The sequence below is a fragment of the Ictalurus punctatus genome, chromosome 28 (assembly GCF_001660625.3).
Source record: "Ictalurus punctatus breed USDA103 chromosome 28, Coco_2.0, whole genome shotgun sequence".
Classification (NCBI taxonomy): Eukaryota; Metazoa; Chordata; class Actinopteri; order Siluriformes; family Ictaluridae; genus Ictalurus; species Ictalurus punctatus.
Genome location: NC_030443.2, coordinates 15176129 through 15198488, shown reverse-complemented (window position 1 = coordinate 15198488; position 22360 = coordinate 15176129). Strand labels below are relative to the sequence as shown.

At 39.7% G+C, this 22360-nt stretch overlaps 1 protein-coding gene across 4 annotated transcripts in view; it reads left to right on the top strand.

The window, feature by feature from the left end:
- The window catches only part of LOC108260070 (mediator complex subunit 13L), a 103700-nt gene that overhangs the window by 45160 nt on the left and 36180 nt on the right, over nt 1-22360 (top strand). For all 4 annotated transcript variants that reach the window (XM_017460019.3, XM_017460021.3, XM_017460022.3 and 1 more), the window contains exons 3-4: nt 16913-16997; nt 17285-17368. In XM_017460019.3, the coding sequence (XP_017315508.1) occupies nt 16913-16997; nt 17285-17368 (169 nt within the window). The remainder of the gene's footprint in view (nt 1-16912; nt 16998-17284; nt 17369-22360) is intronic.

Below are 22360 nucleotides of genomic sequence, written 5' to 3'. Positions count from 1 at the left end.
TAAAAGCTTTGAAACCAAATTTATGTTTTACTACATAGTTGGCATATTCCAAGTAGTGCCTTCCAACTGAACTAGGCCCATGCACACTTTCCGTGGTTTGGAACGCTGCCATTAGCCTAAAGAATCGTTTCCAAGTTGCACTTGCTCACTCATTCGCTGCACGAGTCTTGTTGGGCAGGCAGCACGCATTCATCTGTTAACGCAGCTGCATTATCTCTCTGAACATTAGAGCGCAGTTAGGGTCAGGTACTGAGTGCTGAAAGGAGCCTAAGGGCAGATTTAAGACATGGTAGGTGAGATTGGGAGTTTAGCTCGCATTATGTGTAGCAGATATATTAGCGTTGCCATTCATGTGAAATCCCTGCAAATTTAAACTAAAAAATATTTTATTCTAAAAAATATTACAAATCTTGTAAAGTACCTAATGTTTTAAACCACTTCACTTCAGTTTTTAGTGTTATGTTATTTCTGTAAACATGTGCCCATAATAAAGAAGCACATGATGGTGTTTCGTTCGGACGCAGCCGTGCTCTCTTGTTTGCCGTAAAACGGTTGAGCACTGCCGTGTGTGTACGTGTCCTGTCGCAAAATGCAGTGAAAACTCCCGCACGACGCTAATAGTGTGATTAAGGTGAGTACACGTCTGTAATACATGTCGATAGTGTGACTAAAACAGGAATACTCCACATGTCTTAATTCCATTTGTGCTTACCTCGAGTATGACTTTAGTCGGATTAAGGTCATCAGTAATCGCTGTTTACATGCTAGTTTTTTAATCAGAGTATCGTCTTCATCGGGTTAGTATCGGATTATTGTTGTCCATGTAAACGTACTGAATGAAGTGTCCAACATTCGGCACTTTGTTTTTTCTGTTGAATAAAGTGCATCATCCGGGTACTTGAAGTGCACTTGTTAGGGCCCGAGCACCTCTGGTGCGAAGCCCTATTGGATCTGCTCCGTTTCTTCTCCTTCTTCTTCTCCTTCTTCTTCTTCTTCTTCTTCTTCTTCTTTTCTGAAATGAATCGCGTTTTAGAGGGTCTAAACATACCCTAAAACTCACGAAACTTTGCAGACGCGTCAGAACCGGTGAAAATTTACATCCAATAGGGGTTCTAAAATTGATTGTGGCAAAATGGCTCGATAGCGCCACCTACAATATTTCACTGATGTGCGCCTTGTGCTATGTTTCACCTACATGTATGAAATTCGGTAAGCATGTGTAAGATGCCAATACGTACAAAAACTTCTCTTGAACCCATGCCCTAAACTCAACAGGAAGTCAGCCATTTTGAGTTTTCTCTTAAATTTTTGCTCTGTTTTTTGCCATTTCCAGGCCTCGTACTTTAACGAACTCCTCCTAGAGATTTCATCAGATCGGCATCGTATTTGGTCAGTCTCATCTAAAGGCCTTGACGATGCTAAAATGCCAAGCTTTTGAGTTTTCGCTGCACGGCGTGGGCATGGCGGTCTCACAAATTTCGATGTTTCGCCATGAAAAAAGAAGTTGTTGTAACTCAAACATAGAATGTCCAATCTGCTCCAAACTTCACAGGTTTGATAAAAGCCCCAGCCTGAAGACATGTACATGCCAAGATTCAGTATTAGTCATAGCGCCACCTGCTGGCAACCGGAAATGATACATTTTACATCGTGATACATTCCTAACAACATATAAGGGCTATAAAGTGCTAAAAAAAATGGAATGTCATTCCCCTGGCAGAGCAGCCCCAACGTGCACCCGGGTGCGAGGGCCCATTCATCGCTGCTTGCAGCTTTAATTCTTGTTGGAATTCTCAGTGTGAACACACTACTCACACACTACAAAATGGTGTTGAATAGTTCATAAGTATGGGATTTAGGACACACGATTTGTCTTAGATGATTTAGCTCGTCTGCCCTACAAGGCCGTGCGAATGAACCGTTACTATAGAAACAGCTGTTCGAGAAAATGAATCAACGCCTTCTGACCAATCAGATTCAAGAATTCAACAATATATATAGTGTAACAATAGTGATATGCAATCATTTTAGAGCAGTTTAGAAAAACAGCATGGTTTAACAACTGCTTCATTCTAAATGTTTTGCATGATGTTACTTGTAAATATTACAATATATTTACCAAAGAATTTTGTTTTGGGTTTTCAGATATGTTTTGACTGGCCATTGAGCTGGTGTTGTTGTTAGTCTGAATGACCCATAGTTTGTGAATCAACACTGGCTTCATTATTAAATGAATCTTTTTTTTTTCTTTTCTTTAATACAAGTTTCTATTTTTCATTTTTGAACCAAAAAACTTAACAGATAAACAGATCTAACATCAGCACTTAATGACGCATTTAAAGCTCAAACTACACTTGTGTCTGAAAGAACAGGCTCCTGTAACATGACACCAGAGAGAGAGAGAGAGAGTCTCAGGAGCTTTGTCTGAGTCACTCCAAAAAAACTATGTAACGGCCCTGACTCTATGTAATTGACTCCAGATTTGTCTTTCTCTCCTCCTTCTGCCCCTCCCTCTCTCCCTCTTTACCTCCTTTTGTTTTCTCCCAGTCTTTCTGTGAGCCGAGGACACTGTACGTCCATGTGCTGGAGAACATTTTATTTTTCTTTTTGCTACAAAACTGCAGGCTCTGTCTCATAAATACCTGCGTTCACTAAGCTGACGATTCAAAACAGCTATTTTTGTAGCTGTTATTTTGTTGTAATAGCATACGCTGTCCGCCTGTGTTTTTATAAAGTTTTTTCAAAATAATGCACTGAAAAAAAAAACGACATTCTTAAACTAAGAAAAGGGAAGAACTTTTTTAATACCGAATGTGATTAGGGATTGCAATGAATGCGCCTCTCGTTTCACACACACACACACACACACACACACACACACACACACACACACACACACACACACACACATTCTCTCTCTCTCTTTCTCACCCTCGCACACAAATTACTATCCAAATCTGACACTAATTTTACAGCATTCTGCATCTATATACTACCATATAGAAAGTGCAAAAGTTTTCACACCCTTGACATACAACAGAGACAGAATTTTTTTTTTTGATATATAACAATGAGACGTTTTGTGTGTTGGATAACCAAAATGCTGTATTTTAAGATATTAATAGTAAAAAAAATTTAAAAATCCACAAAATAATATTTGTTCAAAAGTTTGCATCTCCCTTTCTAAATGTGATATAATTGTTTGTGTGGGTTTTTGTTTTGTTTGTCTTGTTTCGTTTTTTATTATGGATCTTTCTTGTTTTAATATTCCCACACTGCCTTTTTCAGATCACGAATCCAAAAAGGGTCAACTTTTTTCAGTTGATTTTTCCCTCATGTTTTACATTGTTGCCTTGTTATGCTGTAAGATACTGTAAGATACATTTCACAGTCCATACAGGATTTGGTGTAGTTTTTTTCTTTGGTGATTGTTGCGCCCAAAAATGTTTGATTATGTGGGGGGTTTTGTTTGCGGAAAACTACTTGAATAGGTGAAATCGCTATCAGACGAAATTGTGTCTTTCACAGTGATGTTTGTCGGTAAATGAGACCTTTTAGCTGTACTCATGTTCGTTGTGATGATGTCACATGACGTGTCTCGGACCAAATGTGCGGAAAATCTGCGGTAATTTTGAAAAATTGCAAGCTTCTCCGAATATTGCGCTTGATTTTACGCTAATTTCTGCCATGTTTAAATCCTGGAGTGACAGATTTTCTCGTTTCATTTTCAACACTTTGCAATTCTGTGTGAGTGTTTATAGATAGATTGTAAATCAGAGGTACAATTTCTTTTGATTAAAAAAAAAAAAATATATATATATAAATATATATAAAAGCACAAACTTTTAAACTCACCTATATGTTAATGCTCTACCTCTGCTTGGAGCTTTCTGCGTTTGTATTTGCACTTCTCAAGAACAGTTTGTCTTCCTCTGGATACTGTAGATTTGTAGCATTGTACCTGCTGCTGTAATCATAAACACTGTTCTGTGCTCATCTCAGGACTCTTATTCACAATTTCACTCCTGTAGACACATTTAGTACTGTTTGATTTGACTCTTCTACACCTGTGTACTGTACTATAACGATTTATGGTCTCACTATCGGTCACTCAGAAGAGACGGGGATCCCATTTGTGTCTGGTTCCTCTCAAGGTTTCTTTCTCAGGGAGTTTTTCTTTGTTGCTGTCTCCTCTGGCTTGCTCATTAGGGGTCTACATTCAAATGTGTGTGACAAAACCTATTGTTAAAAGCACCATTCAAAAAAAAGAAAAAGAAATGTATGCTTGAAAATTCGCTTTGAAAACCACTATGCCCACGTCAGGCGACCACTCAACCCACTAGTGGCCTCGGTCTTCCCCCAGAGTGCTTTCAGAAGGAAGCACCTAAAGATCCCATCCAAGCCTACCTATGTATTAGTGGGATCTCATGGCTTCAGGCATACCTTGCCCTCCCGGCTCTACTTGGACTAGGATCAAGTCATAAGCTCAATGGCTTGTGTGCTCTTGAGGCCACTTTGCAGCAGCCATGTCCAATCCATTTATTTTTTTTATAGCAGTGGTGCTGTTCTTGTGCTGCCCTTTTGCAGTAATACTGAGTGCTATCTCAGTTCTATTATTCTGTATTACGAATACAGATCTCTCTACCCACTGCCTCAGAATATCAGGGATGGCATTGGATAGGACTGTCTTGTTACGAAACGGCTGAGTCAGAGATTTCAGGTGACTGAGTGGCGTGCAGAAGGTTGCGGAGGACGAACAGGGGCTAGAGCGAACAGATGCTCGTGGGAGTGGCAGCTTGCCGGGTTCTTTGCAGCGAGGAAGAGAAGAAGAGAAGGGAGGAGGGAAAGGGGATAAATAGATTGCACTGGGGAAAGGATGAAGCAAGGAAAGTGTGCAAAGGGGGTGGGGAAGACATCAGGAGCAGTTTGGCACTGGGAAAGACTGCTTATTTTAAGGGGGTAAGATGAGAGGTGGAACTCTAGTGTGACCTTTCACCTCTACAGTCCTACCCCCTTCTTGAGTTCTCAGCCAGTCAGAACCATCTGGAATCGAGTAATGCAGCAGCGTTCATCGTCGTTAAGAAGCACAACGCACCAGTAACATTTTTGGACTGTATTCAGAATTGCCGACTTAAAGCCAAATGTTACCTCACATCTGTACAGCCGATCGAGTTAAATCGATTTTCAGGGCTTCCCATTCAGATTATGCAAATGGCCTGTATGTAGTTTTTGAGTAGAGCCTAGACTTCCAGCTTAAAGGACTTGCCTTTAAACTTGGAAAAAGAGTAGGGATAGGAAATGTGGACTGAAAAAGGAAACACTGTTAATGTCTTTGATGTTGAAGGTAATACAGTAAAACATCAAAACAAATGGCAATTTAAAAAGTTTAAATAAATAGACTAATGCAAGGATACATGAAAGACAAGATGGCAAGCATTGAAATAAATCGAATATAACTCTTGGTTATTGTCATCTAATATTAATCGTCAGTTACACAAAACTTAGTGACGTGAGGAGATGCTAGATGAGGGTAATGAAATGACATTTTGTTCATTTGATGAACTCTTCTGTAAATAAATTGTGCCAACGGTTTGAAGGATAAACTGACCAAGCACTCATCTGCTATCTGAAGCTTATTCATAACTTTATCCGGTCGTAATTTAAAAAATTGGTCCTCGAGATAAGCAATGTCACTAATGGCAGTAGTGGTCTACTTGTACCAACACATCCACTTTATAACCAGTAAGGCATTTCTGCTTTCGACTCTTCAGCAATGGTGATGTTTCACAGGATATTTTGCAGGAGCTCTTGAACATATACGTCAGTGACATTCATCACGTAAGAACACTTAAGCTTAGTCTGACTGTTGTTTGTCATACATGAACAGCTGTGAAGGTATGAAAATACCTATTAATAGATACGAACACTATGACGTTATTGTAGGACTGAAAAAACAAACAAACGTTAGACGTCGCTGCCGAGTGTAAACAGTGCTACCGGAGACGTGAGATTCACGCTATTTCAAAACAGAAATACGTCATACAATCACTTGCAATTTTTCAAAAATGACTGTAGATTTGAAGCAGATTTGGGCCAAGACGCGTCATGTGACGTCATCGTGACGCTCATTCAGCCGAAGCCCTCTTCGATTCACGTGCAACAAACATCACTGCGAAAGACTGTGCAAAACAATTTCGTGCAATAGCAATTTCGACAGTTCAAGTAGTTTTCCTCAAGAAAGGGTTTGCAAATTTTGATAAAAAGCCACAGTGAAATCAAGCATTCTTGGCTGAAACAATCCCAAAAAAACTTTGTGAAATCCTAGTCATAGCCCTGAGTGCATGTAGCCCACTGAGACACACCTCTGTTTTACACAAACTCCGCCCAGTGTGCGACTTCAAAATATAGGCTGAGTTAAAGCCGGAGTTATGTCGGAGGTCTGAATACTGATGTGTTAACGTTTCATTGACGATCCACCAGTTGAATAGCGCGAGATGAGCAGAATAATGGTGTAATGAAAAAAGACAGTGGGAGGCACAGGAGGGTTCCTGAGGAGCTGAGTTCCTCAGTCATCCGTTAATTCCAGCTGGAAAAAAAAGCCAGAGTGCTTGATTTGCCAGGCCGGGTGAACACTGGCACTAGTGGATGCTTGCCAATGCTAAATCTCCCAGGCTTGGTGCTTGCAGCATGATCGCTTTGCTGGTTTAGACCCTGTTGCTGTTTGAGCTCTTTATTCAATGGCTAATGAATCATACACAAGCAACTGCTTGACTCTAAGCTTTTCTCAGCCTTAGCTTCTTGAACAAGCGCCATTGTGGAACGCAGGACCAATTTTGTCAGCAAATATGATACTGATTACAGGAAGTGGCCTGGAGATGCAACTGCGATCTGTCGTTAGAATGGATTGTCTTCCTAATTAGGTTCTAGGGCATCACAATTTATCATGTGCCAAACGTTATCGCTGTATTGGCCTTTGCAGTAGTGATACCTCAGAAGCATACAATATGCAAATGTGTTCTGTGAATGTCCAGAGAGCACAGACATTCCAGGTAATTTTTTTGGTCAAATTAATGCAGACTGATATCACAGTTTTGTGTTAGTATGTGTTGACAGTGTGTGTGTATATCTATCTATCTACCTATATATATCTATATATATCTATGTATAATGTGTGTGTGTGTATATATATATATATATATATATATATATATATATATATATATATATATATATATATCCATCTCTCTCTCTCTCTCTCTCTCTCTCTCTATATATATATATATATATATATATATATATATATATATATATATATATATATATATATATATATAAACTTGCAAATATGCTATTTTTGTCCGTATAGTGAAGCTGTTAGAAGTGTAATGTCAGTCTCCGTGAGATGTCCTACTCTGCTGAGTGAATAGATATAAAATCGCTTGCCATGTCAGATACATTTTCCGAGGGATTTCTCACCTACATCTGCAACCAAGTATCTGACCATAACAGGAAATGTGCTTCTCGTTTTTTTCCCCTCTTGTCAGTTTTCAACAGAACTTACTGTACCTGTTTCCTGTCGAGTAGACAGCCTTTTTTAAAGACCGTCCACAGCTTGCTTTTGGGATATTTTTGGATGCTCTCTTTTGGTAATACTGTTTTTCATGTGAGAACGCTCTAGGCCAGGGGTGTCAAGCTCATTTTAGGTTACAGGCCACATTAGTACACTTAGTCCAAAGTCAAGTGGGCCGGATAACGGTTAACGAACAACAAACAACAAAACAGTACCACACAAATGTGTTTATATATCTGCATTTACATCATATATAAAAGAGATGAACTGATTGCAATTCATTTGTGTAAAAAACAAAAAATTTTCACACATTTTTTAGTATTAAAACCTGGAACTGAAATGATCTTCATTGGGGTTATATATCAGGAATCTACACAAAACAGCCCATTCTACTGAAATGGAGGGAACACATCGGTATAGTTGGCAAAATTATTTACGAACAACTAATAAAAAATGCGACAGTAGTGAATGCATAAGTATTCACCCGTATTGCTGGGAAACCTGCCCTGCGTCCCAATTGGCATACTATCCATCCTAAATAGTATCCAAGATGAGAATTAGTGCGTCCCAAATCGTAATATGTTGAAACTAGTATCCCAAAGGTACCCGGATGGTCTACTATTTCTGGTACATTTTTGAAATGTGGATCTGTGGACACTTTTTCAGCTAATATTTCCCACAACTCCTTGTATGACAGAGGAGGAGTTTTGTGATAGTTTGTTTCCCAAATTCAAGCATGTGTTTCAGAGAGGTGTAAATGTAATGTGGAAAAAATAAATGAAGGCAATGGTAAAATAAATTATATAGTATATTACATAAGGAATAATGAATGAAGAAAATCTTAAATGCAATGAGGAGTTTGATTACGGTGACAGTGTTCTTTTTCAGGCAACAACGTTCTCTTCCATTACACGACTTGTTGGTATGTGTCCCAGTACTTGCGTATTCTTTTGCTTCACACTCAAATGTATGTACTTTTTCTTCACATACTTTTAGTACATAGTATACGTATGCCAATTGGGATGCAGGGTTGGAAATTCTTTTGGACAGTAGCTACAGTTTTGGCCATGTGTTTATTGCTCTATTATTTATTTATTTATTTATTTTTAATCGTTTAATTCAATTATTATCCACAAGGTAATTGAGATAATATAAGGTAATATTATGCACAATTTTAATTGAGTACATGGATTCAAAATGTATGTGTTGAGCCGAATTACAACCTTTATCAGGTCGAACCCGGTCCATTGGCCATGTTTGATCTCTAGGCGTACCTCACAGCTCAGTACTAAGTCCTATATGACTTTAATATTGCACTAATTACAAGAATCATTCATTGGTATGGAGTGTTGCATGTGCTTCACTTGTGTGTATACATGAGAACCTGAAGCTTAGAGCTGTGTAGTTATTATATTCAGTTGCTCAGTCCTGTAAAAATATTTTGCAAAAATATTTACCCTGATATAGTGAAGTCATCAGTCTGTCCGAGCGGCTGATGTTCAGTTTCTTGCAGATTGTTTTGACTGATAAAATTTGTTTCAAGTGAAATTGAGTAGAAATGTCAGTTAGTAGCGCCAATCTGAAGGCGTCCACATCCTCCCTTTTGTGAGAATTGCTCTATTATCCTCCTGTTAATCCTTCTAATAGCAGTCTTGCACCATTAGCATTTGAGGGGCCTCTTTCTTTCTTTCTCTCACTCACTCGCTCACTCTCTCTTTCTCGCTCTGTGAATCTAGACATTTATCAGCTCGTGAGCTCCGTGATCATTAATAAATCTGCAGGCACGTCAAGCTCAGATGTGTAGTAAAGTGCTAACAAGGTCTGGTCTGGTTCATTCAATCTCAGTCTCTATTTAACATAAGACTAAATGGCCAAGTGGTGTCTAGATTAGTGATAGGGAATTCGCGGATTTATCATTCTTTTTGAACAAATCATTTGTTGATTTTTGCTTTAACAAGACAACAAGAACAAAAACAAAAATCAGATAATGATCAGCCATTTTTTTTTTTTGCTTTGTGCCAAAAACAAGAGTTTTAATTGGCTAAAAATTAGAATGATAAATTTGCCACTGCCTTCTTTTTTTTTTCTTCCAAAATTATTATTATTATGTCTTACAAACTAAGTTCTGGCCATTCACAGCACATCTCTGAGGCCAAAGGTCGCTGAATATTTACAAGCAGTATGTCTACAAACTGTATTTTTCATAAGGTATAATCATTTAATTTTTTGAAAATGTTTTAATAAGACATAAAATTCAGAACCCATTTAGACCCAGTATACAAATATCGGAAATTTGTAAGGAAATTATAAAAAAAATTTAAATTCAGCTTCTGGTGTAGAACACTATTAGAAACACTATTTAGTAAGTATTTAACAGGTTCTAAGAAGGTTAGGCTATAACAATACATTAAGAAAATATTCAAAAAATGTTTAAAAAATATGAATCTTAACACAATATGAAAATATTATTAAATATGAAATTAGGTTGTTGTATATTGTGAATGCTTTGAATTTTTACTTTGAATTTTTTGAATGTTTTACTTCTTAACATATACACAGATAAACACCTATGAAAGCATTAATTTTAGTTTAGGAGGTGTGAGTAAAATTATGCCCTGTAAGATTGTGAGTTTTAAGAAAAAATATTGAGGGGTGTGCAGGGTGGGAAGTGTGTCAGACTGTTAGAGAGAATTCAAAAAGCAGCAACACATGTGCCTTGGACCAAGCATGCCCCCACCTCCACTGCTTAAATAGGCTTCAGGAAGCACGCTGGCGTCGGCTCTGGGGCTTCTCCGGTCAATAGCAGCTTTGTGTGTGGTGACACACCCCCCACCTCGAAGCTCCAGCTAGTGGCCGGAGTGAGGAAGTGCTCAGGGAGAGGATAGGAACAGCACGTTACGACCCAGTTCCATCAGCACATGTTTGTGTCGGGAGCCAGATGACAGATGATATGTATTTTGGAGGGAGAATGAAAAAAGGACGCAGGCAATGGACACACATGGCCTGACCTATAGCTTATTTAATGCGAATCCATGGCATGGATTGAACTATTGAGAACGTCTAAGCATGTAGTGCCTGAACTGTCCTGTTGTAATGACAACCCAGAACCAAAGCTGAGGGTGCCAATACTTTAATCTTAGTGAAAATTAAGACAATGTTGAGTGCAGACTTTATCATATAACAGAAATACCAGGCAGTATTCCAGCCTGTCATGCATGTACAGTAGCACATTACACTGTGTCTACAATGCCGCATTGTTATACCCTATGTAGTGAGCATATATAGAAGTAATTGTGCTTAAATAAATACAATAAAAGACAAAAGAACTTGTAGAAACAAATAAAACCGAATCTGATGTTGTGATAACATTTTGACATTGCCGAAGGAGTGTCAAATTTCTCCAGCTTGTAGAGCTTGACATTACACCTACAAAATACATGTTTTTATACAGTCATCTTGAATTTTTTTTTCACAGTGATGTTTGTTGGTAAATGAGACCTTTTAGCTGTACGCCTGTTCAACACTTGAATCGAAGAGGGTTTCGGTTGAATGCGCGTCGTGATGACGTCACACGATGCGTCTAGGCCCAAATCTGCGGTGATTTTGAACAATCACGAACTTCTCCGAATATTGCGGAGTTTCCTCGATTTTGCGTTCATTCCTGTGATCGCAAAATCGCGAAATCCTGCAGGGATTACTCGTTTTAAAGCGTTAGGAGTAGTCGATGACAAAAAATTGTTAACTGTTCCAGGAACAATGTATTACAGTATGCAATGGTAGAACTGTCACAGTACGATGTTTCTATTTTTTTTTTTTATGATACACTTAACCATTTGGAAACCTTGACTACTGTTTGCCTCGCACCTACAGGGTTTGGGGGTTTGATTCCTACATGTTCTTCCCGGGCTTCTGGGGTTACACTGGGTTCTCCGGTTTCCTCTCCAGTCCAAAGACATGCATTGTAGGCTGATTGACATTTCCAAATTGTCAATCAATTTCCTTACTGTTCCCGAACCCCCCCCCCCCCCCCCCCCCCCTCCCTCAACCCCTTCCACCCCCACCCCCGAGATCTGATCCAGCATTTTCTGCTGATTCTCAGACAGATAGTGATAGTGGATACCTTGTAAATTCTGGAAAACACTGAACACTCTCGCTCTCGCACCCGTGTACACTTTCAAAATGTATTCCTTCATTTCTTTTTTTCTATCGCTTCTTTTGAAGCGCACGAGTCAACCGCCAAGAGCTTGGAAGTGAGAATCAGTTAGACGCTCGTCAAAGCGGAAAGGTAAAGATAGTGCTTTTGCACAAACGCCAACTCAAGCTGCGTCTACCGATTTTGCAAACGCAGAACTCTAACAGATAGTGATCTGTCACAGGTTTTTTCCCCTCCCACACAAAATACATAAACCTCAAGCAAGAATAGGCGTAACCAGTCCACGGAACAGAGCCATTCTTTTAAAAGTGTATATTAGTAGAGGAAAGGGATTGGCTGTGACATGTCTGAGGAGTCGGAAATGCACACAGTTTGCACACAAATCACTTCTACACATTAGTGTATAACCAACTAGGCATGCTTTGTGTGAACTTCAGGACAAACACAAACACACTCACACTCACACACACATACACATGCACGCTTGCACATACGCAGCACACTCGCCACTGCTAGCACCCCAGTTTAATAATACAGAAGTGAAACTGTGTTGTAACCTCATTCTGCAGTGACGTCTGTCGTGTAGGAGTATCCGTCCAGTTCGATACGATGCTACGATCTCGAGATGCTATCAGGGTGATAAACTGCCCGACTTCTGCAAAGAGGGAACTAAAATCAGTGTATCATTTGACTGTGTGGGTGAGTCCACAATTGGGGTGACATTTAGCCCTTATAATTCCTAAAATAAAAAAAAAATAAAAAGTATATAAAATGATAAAATGGCTGCTTAAACGAGTCCCAGGGTCGGAGGTAACACGTTTTGTTTTTGTAGAATAGAATTAGCACATACACAAAATGGTGTTCATTATATTAAATGAAATTTGTGTCAAAGGTATTGAACGTAACGTAAAAATATACAACGAGAAAGAAGCAACCCCCTCTGAATGTGAAAAGACTGAACTGTATCATGACTTCAAATAAACAGTGTTCGTTGGTAACGGTTTTCTAAGCTTCATTTTCGCTAATCAGGGTTTATGAATGCGCTGCCAGAGTTTTCGGTTACGCTTTGAAACTTTTCATTTACGCTCCACAAGTGTACTTTTGCCATTCTGGCTAAAACCGCTTGTGTTGGCGGGGCTTAACTGCGATTTACTCTCATTGGCTAGTGAGATCTGGATCGACAGCGCCCTGACCTGGAAGTAGAGACTTCATTGTCATGAATTTTGTTCTGTATACAGTTATCTGTATAGTTATAGTGTTTGTACTCTGTAGTAGAAATGACTGACTTCCTTCCTTCCTTCCTTCCTTCCTTCCTTCTTTCCTTCCCTCCTTCCTTCCTTCCTTCCTTCCCTCCTTCCTTCCTTCCTTCCTTCCTTTCCTCCTTCCCTCCTTCCTTCCTTCCTTCCTTTCTTCCTTCCCTCTCTCCTTCCTTCCTTCCCTCCTTCCTTCCTTCCTTCCTTCCTTCCCTCCTTCCTTCCTTCCTTCCATTCCTCCTTCCTTCCTTCCTTCCTTCCTTCCTTCCCTCCTTCCTTCCTTCCTTCCATTCCTCCTTCCTTCCTTCCTTCCCTCCTTCCTTCCTTCCTTTCCTTCCTTCCTTCCTTTCCTCCTTCCTTCCTTCCTTCCTTCCTTCCTTCCTTCCCTCCTTCCTTCCTTCCTTCCCTCCTTCCTTCCTTTCCTCCTTCCTTCCTTCCTTCCTTCCTTCCTTCCTTTCCTCCTTCCTTCCTTCCTTCCTTCCTTCCTTCCTTCCCTCCTTCCTTCCTTCCTTCCCTCCTTCCTTCCTTCCTTCCTTTCCTCCTTCCTCCCTTCCTTCCTTTCCTCCTTCCTTCCTTCCTTCCCTCCTTCCTTCCTTCCTTTCCTCCTCCCTTCCCTCCTTCCTTTCTTCCTTTCTTCCCTCCTTACTTGTTTGCTTGGTTAGTATATTAGTGCATAATTAATATTTGAGGTTTGGATGGTCTCATACGACAATTTTTTTTGAGATGTGCTCTCATGAGCATCTCTACTGTAGTCACATTCGACGCTTGTGAATCGAACCAAATCTGCGGTAATTTTGAAAAATTACAAGCTCGTCCGTATATTGTGGAGTTTACTTGATTCGCGTTAATTTCTGCGATCACAAAATAACGAAATCCTCGAGAGACTGATGATTGGTGTCCTTTGTGACATAAAGCAAAAATGTATATAGAAAATCAATAGCACTTGCGATGACTTTGAATAGTGTAATTTTTTTTTTTTCAAGTTTTAAAGTTCTAGTTTCACGTTTTCATACTTCCAGGGTTGGGGTTTGAATCCTGCCTCCGCTCTGTGTGCACGGAGTTTGCATGTTCTCTCCGTGCTTCAGGGGTTTCCTCCGGGGTTTCCTCCGGGTACTCCAGTTTCTTCCCCAAGTCCAAAGAAATGCATTGTAGGCTGATCAGCATTTCTAAATTGTCTGTAGTCTGTGAATGTGTGTGCGATTAGCACCCTGTCCAGGATGTCCCCTGCTTTGTTCCCTGAGATAGGTTCCAGGCTCCTCTGCCACCTTGTGTAGGATAAACAGTATGGATGAAATGGATCGTTTCACCAACTGCATTTGTTTTCAAAAAATTCTTCTTGTTGTGTTAATACTCTTGCCAGATATGTTACTTCTTTTGCTCCCCAATTTGGGTCACCTGCCAGTTCCCACCCACCAGCCATCTTTCCTATATCATACAACAGCTACCAACTGGGTTGGATGATGGCTAACTTGTCTTTCCTCTGAAACACGTGAAGCTGGCCAACCAAGCCGCATCTTTTTCAAACCGTTGCGTCACAGGTCAGCGTAACATACTCGGAGGCGTAACTACAAGCCAGGCGACTGCTCGGGGCCCCGAGTTTTGAGGTGGCCGAGACTAAAACCATGAACATCTTAAAGTTAAGAACTCCACCAAATCCTTTGCTGGCTGCTGGATAATGTACAATGCTATGCCGGAAACCCCGTCTAAAGGGAGCCCTATTTTATCTCAGTAATGTGGGATTAGCTCGAGTATATTTTGAATTGTTACACTTTTAGAAATGAAGAGAACAAACCTGTCTAGAAGCCATGAAAGTAAACGAAAACAAGAATAAGAGGAAAAGAGGACGCAGGACTCTGGGAACTGGTGGAGATAATCTAAGAAAGAACTGTATGCTAAAGCAATAAGGTAATGTCATGCTAGCCCAATGTCATGCTAGCAAGCGGCTAGCTAGGAGTTTGGGTAACATAATGGTAATAAAGAGAAAAAAAAAATTGATAGAAAGACCACTTGCATTTTTCCTCATTTGCCCAGGACTCCCACAGTCCCAAGAATCGTAGAGTGCTATCCGCCGTCTTCCTCATACATGAGCTCACAGAGGAACATGATTGGCTTAGTGCTGTTGTGATTGACAGGAGTTTGTTTTATACAGTTGTTCTGGTCCATTCTTTTGAACAATTCCAGTGATTCTGGAGTCGACTGTTTGCAATTGACTGATTGATTACAGAGCTTTAGGAGAATAAAATTGAAGTTCGTGGTTTGTAAGTAATTCACAGCTGAGAAAATATTTTGATGTACGACTAAGACAGAGATGCTTTTCTGTGAGGACTCGGTGTATTTATATCATACGTACGAGCGTGAGGCATTCTGTTGCTAAGCAGTTTTGCTAAGCAAAGTTTAGTCCCATATGCCTGCTTAGCTCCATTAGGCTGCTAGGTTTGTGATTTTTACGTAATGTGTTGTGTTGAATGTTAATTCAGGACTGTTCAGGATGGAGTGAGATGACGAGCTGGCATTAAGGGCATGAGAAAGAGGGAACGAGAGAGAGAGAGAGAGAGAGAAGGGAGACAGAGAGGATCTGTGAGAGATCATGATGAAAATCTACTGTGGAGGGAGAAAGAGAAGTGTGTGCATGCGCATGTTTGTGTGTGTGTGTGTGTGAGGGAAAGATGAAGACAGAGGCAGCAGGAGTGCTGGAAGCAGTGGAGGAAAGAGGGAGGGGCAGCGTCGAAAAACGAACGTTGAGGATCTGTGTGTTCTCGCTGGCCGTGTTGCCATGGTTACAGGGGAATTCTGGCGAGTAAGGAAATTTCATTCACTCTGGCGTGGAGAGGGGAAAAAAATGGAGGGAAATATCAACAAAGCAAAAAGAACATGACAGCCCTTGAGCCACCTTCAGAGACGTGCGCGTGTAGCAACCCTTCCCTGTCCCCTCCTGCCCACCCGCTCTGTGTGTGCGTGTGTGTGTGTGTGTGTGTGTGTGTGTGTGTGTGTGTGTGTGTTCATGCATATGCTTTTATGCATATGCACCTAAATGAGATATTTGTCTAAATATGCTAATCTCTGTATATTTATGCAGACCCTGGTGTGTGGTGGTGCTTGTGTTGATAGTTTTGTGTGTATCATTGTCAGGTTTTATGTGCCTGCCGACACCCTTTAAGCAAACACACATACACACAAAATCAGCAAAATGCCTCCAGGTACAGGCTGGACAAAAGGATCTTTCCACTGCAAACACACACACACACACACACACACACACACACACACACACACACACACACACACACAGTGCTTTGTCCATCAGCACCAGTCCTGTACTGAAGATTAATCTGTGTGGGTTTTAATACTTAGGAGGCGGAGCTAGCAGTTCTCATCATTACTGATGACATGTATTGCATCACACAATGTACAACACCATTGAATTCTTCCTCTTCTTCTTCTTCTTCTTCTTATTATTATTATTATATAGAATAATATATGTTGAAGCAGCACTGAGGGTGTTTTTATGGTACAAAGACAGCATATTCACTCACTGGCCACTTTATTAGAAACATCTGTATACCTGTGTATTCATGCAGTTATCCAATCAGCCAATCATGTGGCGGAAGCGCAATACATCAAATGATTCAGATACAGGTCGAGAGGTTGTTGGTGCCAGATTTGAATATTTCAGAACACAGAACGGTGCGGAAAACAAAACAAAAAAAAAAACATCTAGTGAGCGGCAGTTCTGCGGCAGAAATACCTTGTCGATGATGGAGATCAAAGGAGAATGGCGAGACTGGTTTGAGTTGACAGGAAGGGCTACGGTAACGCAAATAGCCACTCTTTACAACCGTGGTGAGCAGAAAAGCATCTCAGAATGCACAACCCATGGAACTGGTGGAATGAAAGTTACTCATTTGTGATTGTATCGTATGTGTTTTGTGTTTGCAGTGGTAGAAGAAGGACTGTGGGAATGTGGGCTTTCCTATGAGTGCAGGACACTCCTCTTCAAGGCTGTTCACAACCTACTGGAACGGTAAAGTTGTAAACAACACGAACACACACACACACACACACACACACACACACACAAACATTCACGTCCCATCATTCCTTTCTAACCCAGAGGAGATTACATCTATGAAAGGTTTCCTGTAAATTGCTGTCTACCTACAGATTAGTCAAGCAGAATTTCTGGCGCTAGTGGCTTTAAACTTCCCACACCCTGTGACTCATAAGTAAAGCAGTGTGGAACTCATCACCTCATGGAGGTTGAAACAACACCCTTTGGAGTAATATATCGTGCCTCTGTGTTGTTTCCAGGTGCCTAATGGACAAGGACTTTGTGCGCATCGGCAAGTGGTTTGTCAAGCCTTACGAGCTCGAAGAGAAGCACCTGGGTGCCAGGTAAGTCCTCGCCTAATTTACCAAGAAACATACCTTCAACATTAGCTAAACAGTCCAAACATGAACATAATTAAAGAGTAACACATGACAGACTTTGTGGTTATGCAGAAATATCCACGCAGGGTGGGGACTTTACTTGGAAACTTATCAGAGCACCGTGACTGTTACAAAGCACTGACACCCGATAAATAAACATTTCCTAACAAAACACAAACAATTATAAATTTTTCTTTGTTAAACAAATATTATTTTTTTTTAAATCCAATTATTACCAGTCTTCGATTATGTGAATGAGCTGTTACTACAGCAACAACACCATATTAGAACATGCACGTGAATGTAAACGTAATGTCACAGCATTGACCGTGCGGTTAGAAAAAAGTAATGCACAACTTCTGACCAATCAGATTCGAGAATTCAACCACGTTTTGGTACCGGTATACACCGAGCAGCCACAAAATTAAAACCACTAACAGTTGAAGTGAATAACATTGATTATCTTGTGACATTGGCACCTGTCAAGGGGTGGAATATATTCGGCAGCAAGTAAACGGTCAGTTCGATCGACATCCGATCCGATCGAACATCTGTGGGATGTTCTGGAAAAACAAGTCCGCCTCGCAACTTATAGGACTTAAAGGGATCCGCTGTTAACGTCTTGGTGACAGATACCACAGCACACCTTCAGATATCTTGTGGAGTTCGTGCCTCAACGGATCAGAGCTGTTTTGGTTGCACAAGGTGGACTTACACAATTTTAGGCAGGTGGTTTTAATGTTATGGCTGATCGGTGTAGTCCACTAATGTTAACTACAGTATATACTTTATATAATTTAATGATAGCTACATCGCGCATAGATTTTATTTCACAATAATAAATTCTAAATATTTGCATACTATCTATCTATCTATCTATCTATCTGTCTGTCTATCTATATATCTATCTATTATATAAATGTATTCTCTTATTATTATTCAATTATATATTATTTATATTAATCCTATAGTTCTAATATATATTATTATATATTCTATTTATATTAATCCTAGATTCCTGTCAAACTACAGACTTAAGTGCTATACAGATGGGTGTGTGTGAGATGTGCATGCATGGGGCGGAGTTTGCCAAAAACAGAGGCGTGTCCCAGTTACTTATATTTCCGGCCTTAAATTTATTTTTCCTCTAAACATATTTTTAAAATAACAGCAACAGGAGAAATATAATCTGTATGGAAATAAACAAAAACGAATCTATAATATTATATATGATACATTTTGTAGGATAAATGTTTGATGTTGCTTTTGTGGTTTATGCTAATGTTCGCTTCCTCGAAAGCCGTTTACCTGTCAATGCAAAGAAATGTGGTATTTAAACGAATTCATTTCTCTGTGGAGTTTTTGTTACTTGGTACATAATCACGGTTACATTGCTCTGATGTGTTTCACGCCTTTCCACTCTAACATGGTTGAGAGAAACGTGTGCTCCTCCCTTGAGATGAAACACTTGAGGTGTTGTCTTTGGAGCGAGAGCGTTCCCACCTCTCCCCGCTCCTCAATGACAATCCTCAGCAGTGTAGTGTCACAGCAGTTCGCACCATGTGGCAGAGGAGTTTGCGGGCGTTTAGTCGTTCCCCGGAGGCACCGGTAGCAACAAGTTCGCAGGTGGGGGTGCCACTCATGGCAGAGTGTGTGACGAGGATGACAGTGTGTGAGGGGAAAAGGGTGACAGACGGTCCAAGTGTGTGAGCGTGTAAGGTGTGTGTGTGTGTGTGTGCTGCAAAAGAGATAATGGTGTCAGATTAGTATGCTGTCGGAGCAGCTCATTTGAGTGAATGTGACTTGTTTGAGTTGACATTTGACTTGGACTGATATGACGATTAAACAGGATGCAGGCATGACCGTGGCTTCAGATTTTTTTCTGGAACTGGCTAGGAGCTGAGAAGAAGTTTAGTTGGAAATCCAGTTTAACAAAAAAATAAATAAAATGCACAGAACTAGGGTTGCCATGTGTACATTTTTCCAATTGAATTAGTTGGAAACGTATAATAAACTGGTTTATTTTTCGTCTGTGGCTTGTACTATTGGCGTTTTGCATATATCGAATTAATTATATTTGCATATTATATGATGCACCATGCTTGGTGATCTCCACAGAATCTAAACCTAATAACATACTGATTTTAAAAAAAAAACAAAACTGTTGTTATTTAACAAAGAAAAGCGCGTCCACATCGATATGGTGAAGCTTTCTATGAGGAGATATTTATTTAATAATTTATTTATCAGTATCAGTGGAGGTTTTCCCAGAAGTTTGTGAGTTCAAATCCCAGCGCTGCCCCTGCTGGGACCTTGAGCAAGGCCCTTAACCCTCAACTGCTCAGACGTATAAATGAGATGAGTGTAAGTTGCTCTGGATGAGGGCGTCTGCCAAATGCCGTAGATGTAAAATGTAACTGTCTGACCTTTATGGAAGCTCTAGTGTCAGTGCTTTGTAACAGCGAAGTTTTTCCGCCATGGGAAAGTCTTCAGCACATACAATTTGAGTGTTATGGTTTCTATAATAACATGACAAGCTGCTTTTTTTTGGTAGTATAAACTACAAGAGAGAAGAATAAAAAGAGATGCTGATCTACAGATAACAGGAACTAAATTGTTTCTTGGAAGTTCCACGAAATTGAAAGTAAATCTAAACAAATAAATACTTTGAGGTATCAAAATTGTCATTGTTGGTAAATTGCTGCGGTATTAGAGGAATAAAACACTTTGGGAAGTTATGTCATTGGAAAATGATGATCATTCTGGGTGCTAACAGTAACGTAACCCCATTTCATATCAGAACACACTTTCGTTGATTATTTTCCTATAACAGCACAACCCTAGTGTTTGATTTCTTATAGATAGTAATATAAGACGCTCAGTAAAGGGGCTGTTTCTAGAAATGGCGTGCTTGCCATTGGCATGACATTAAAAGCAGGGTCTAGGGATTGAAATGGAAATATTTCGAGTTTTTGTACTGAGTCCAGTTTCTAGATTTGTCACTTCGACTTGTTTATATAGCGCTATTGCTATAGGTGACACTGGCATTATAAGTATCCCTTATCTCCAGGAGGTTAGAGGGGAATAAAAGCATTCTAGTGACATCCAGAGAGATTTTGTTCGTCCTCATGTAATAAATCGCACAAATACATTATTAGAGTTATCTTTTCTACTTAAAATTAAAATGGTTTTTAATGGTCACACAATTGCTTACTGATAAGATTGAATTGCTCGTTGTATCGCTCTCTCTCTCTCTCTCTCTCTCTCTTCACACACACACACCCACCACACATGCACACACACTCCAGTGAAGAATCATTTATAACTGTTTAGCTTTTATTAACTGTAGTGTTTCTGTCCAATTTTATTCTTATTTGAGGTTCTCTTCTAGTAAAGCCTATCAATAATTAAAAAAAAAAAAACTCTATAAAACAGCCATCCTCGTTTAATCAAATTAAGTACATTGTATCAAAGCTTACATTTTTATTTTCTCATAGAGGATGGGCAAAGGAACACGAAAGCAAAAAAGTGCACTGGACTCATGTAATGGATAACGGCTGAGCAGATGTTGTAGTGTGGAAGAGGAAATGGTGTTACAGTTGTTGTTGTTTTTGTTTTTTTACTGGACTCATTCTGTTTTTAGAAAAAAGTGTTTCCAAACAAAGAAAAGAGAAGTGAAAGAGAATTTTAGTGGTAGGAAAATGAGTGATTCAACCTGTAACTAAATACTGGTACTGAGTTCGAGTTCCCTTCTTGCCCAAGTGTTAAGAGTGTATGAGTGGAGCTAGAAGTTGTGGAGCCTGATGGCTGGAATGCCGTCATCACAGAGTCATTTACCGGGCCATACAGCATAACCATAAATACATTATTCGGAATGAACAGATAATGTGTTGTAAATGGATCCAAATACAGATATGGTTTACAGGGAATGTAGTTGAGACTAGACTGGACTGGCGTCCCAACAAAAAAGATGCGCGAACATGCGGGTGAGAGCAAGAGGACAGATATGAAGCTTGCTTGTCAAGTCAATCTTTATTTATAGAGCACATTTAAACCAGCAAAAGTTGACCCTGAGTGCTTTACAAATCAATCAAACAAATAAGCCATAACAGAGTTGTTTAAATATATAGTAACAATGATAATAATAATAATGATTAATAAATCGATACCTTAAAAATACAGCATCAGGTATTTACCTGTTTCAGCCTATTAAAAGACCTATTCAAAAGCTAAAGAATAAAAATACGTTTTCAATGAAGATTTAAAAGTATCTTTTGATGAAGCTGACCTCACATGGGAAGGGAGACTGTCCCAGAGTTTAGGAACAGAAAAGGCACAGAAATCAGAACAGAAATCGTCTTTGGGTTTTGTAGTGACAACAAAGAACTCTCCAAAGAAGTTGTTCAGAAGACCTTGATGAGATTAGCGAGTGAATCACAATGTCCAGGTATTCGACAGATCTCAGATGGAAAAAGCTACACTTAACAACAGCACTGATTTACTGGTTGCATGACAGAAATACCACAATTAGCATGAATGTGTGATGCAACATCCTTAGTAACAGCCTGGTCAGGATTGGGGTGGCTTAAATTAGGCTACTAGTTTGTTTACATTTTTGGGAATAGAACTAGCTAAATTTGTTGGAAGATATCATAGGGAGGTACAAACAAAAATAGTCCCACCCACACCTCAAGATGAGACCAGTTTCCAGTGGTTTAGGCCACGGCCACTTGAGGTTTAAATCTGAATACAGATACAGACACGGGTATTTGGAGGACTGAACAGATACAGACAGTGACATTGTGTTGCTTCCCTACATTAGTTCTAGTGTCCGATAACATTTCCATAGAGTACAATGGAAAATCTTTGTACAATGTTTTTTTTAAAATAATGTTTTCACCAAAATTACACTGATTATGGTTTTGCATTTTTGATTACGTTAAAAAATAAAAATAC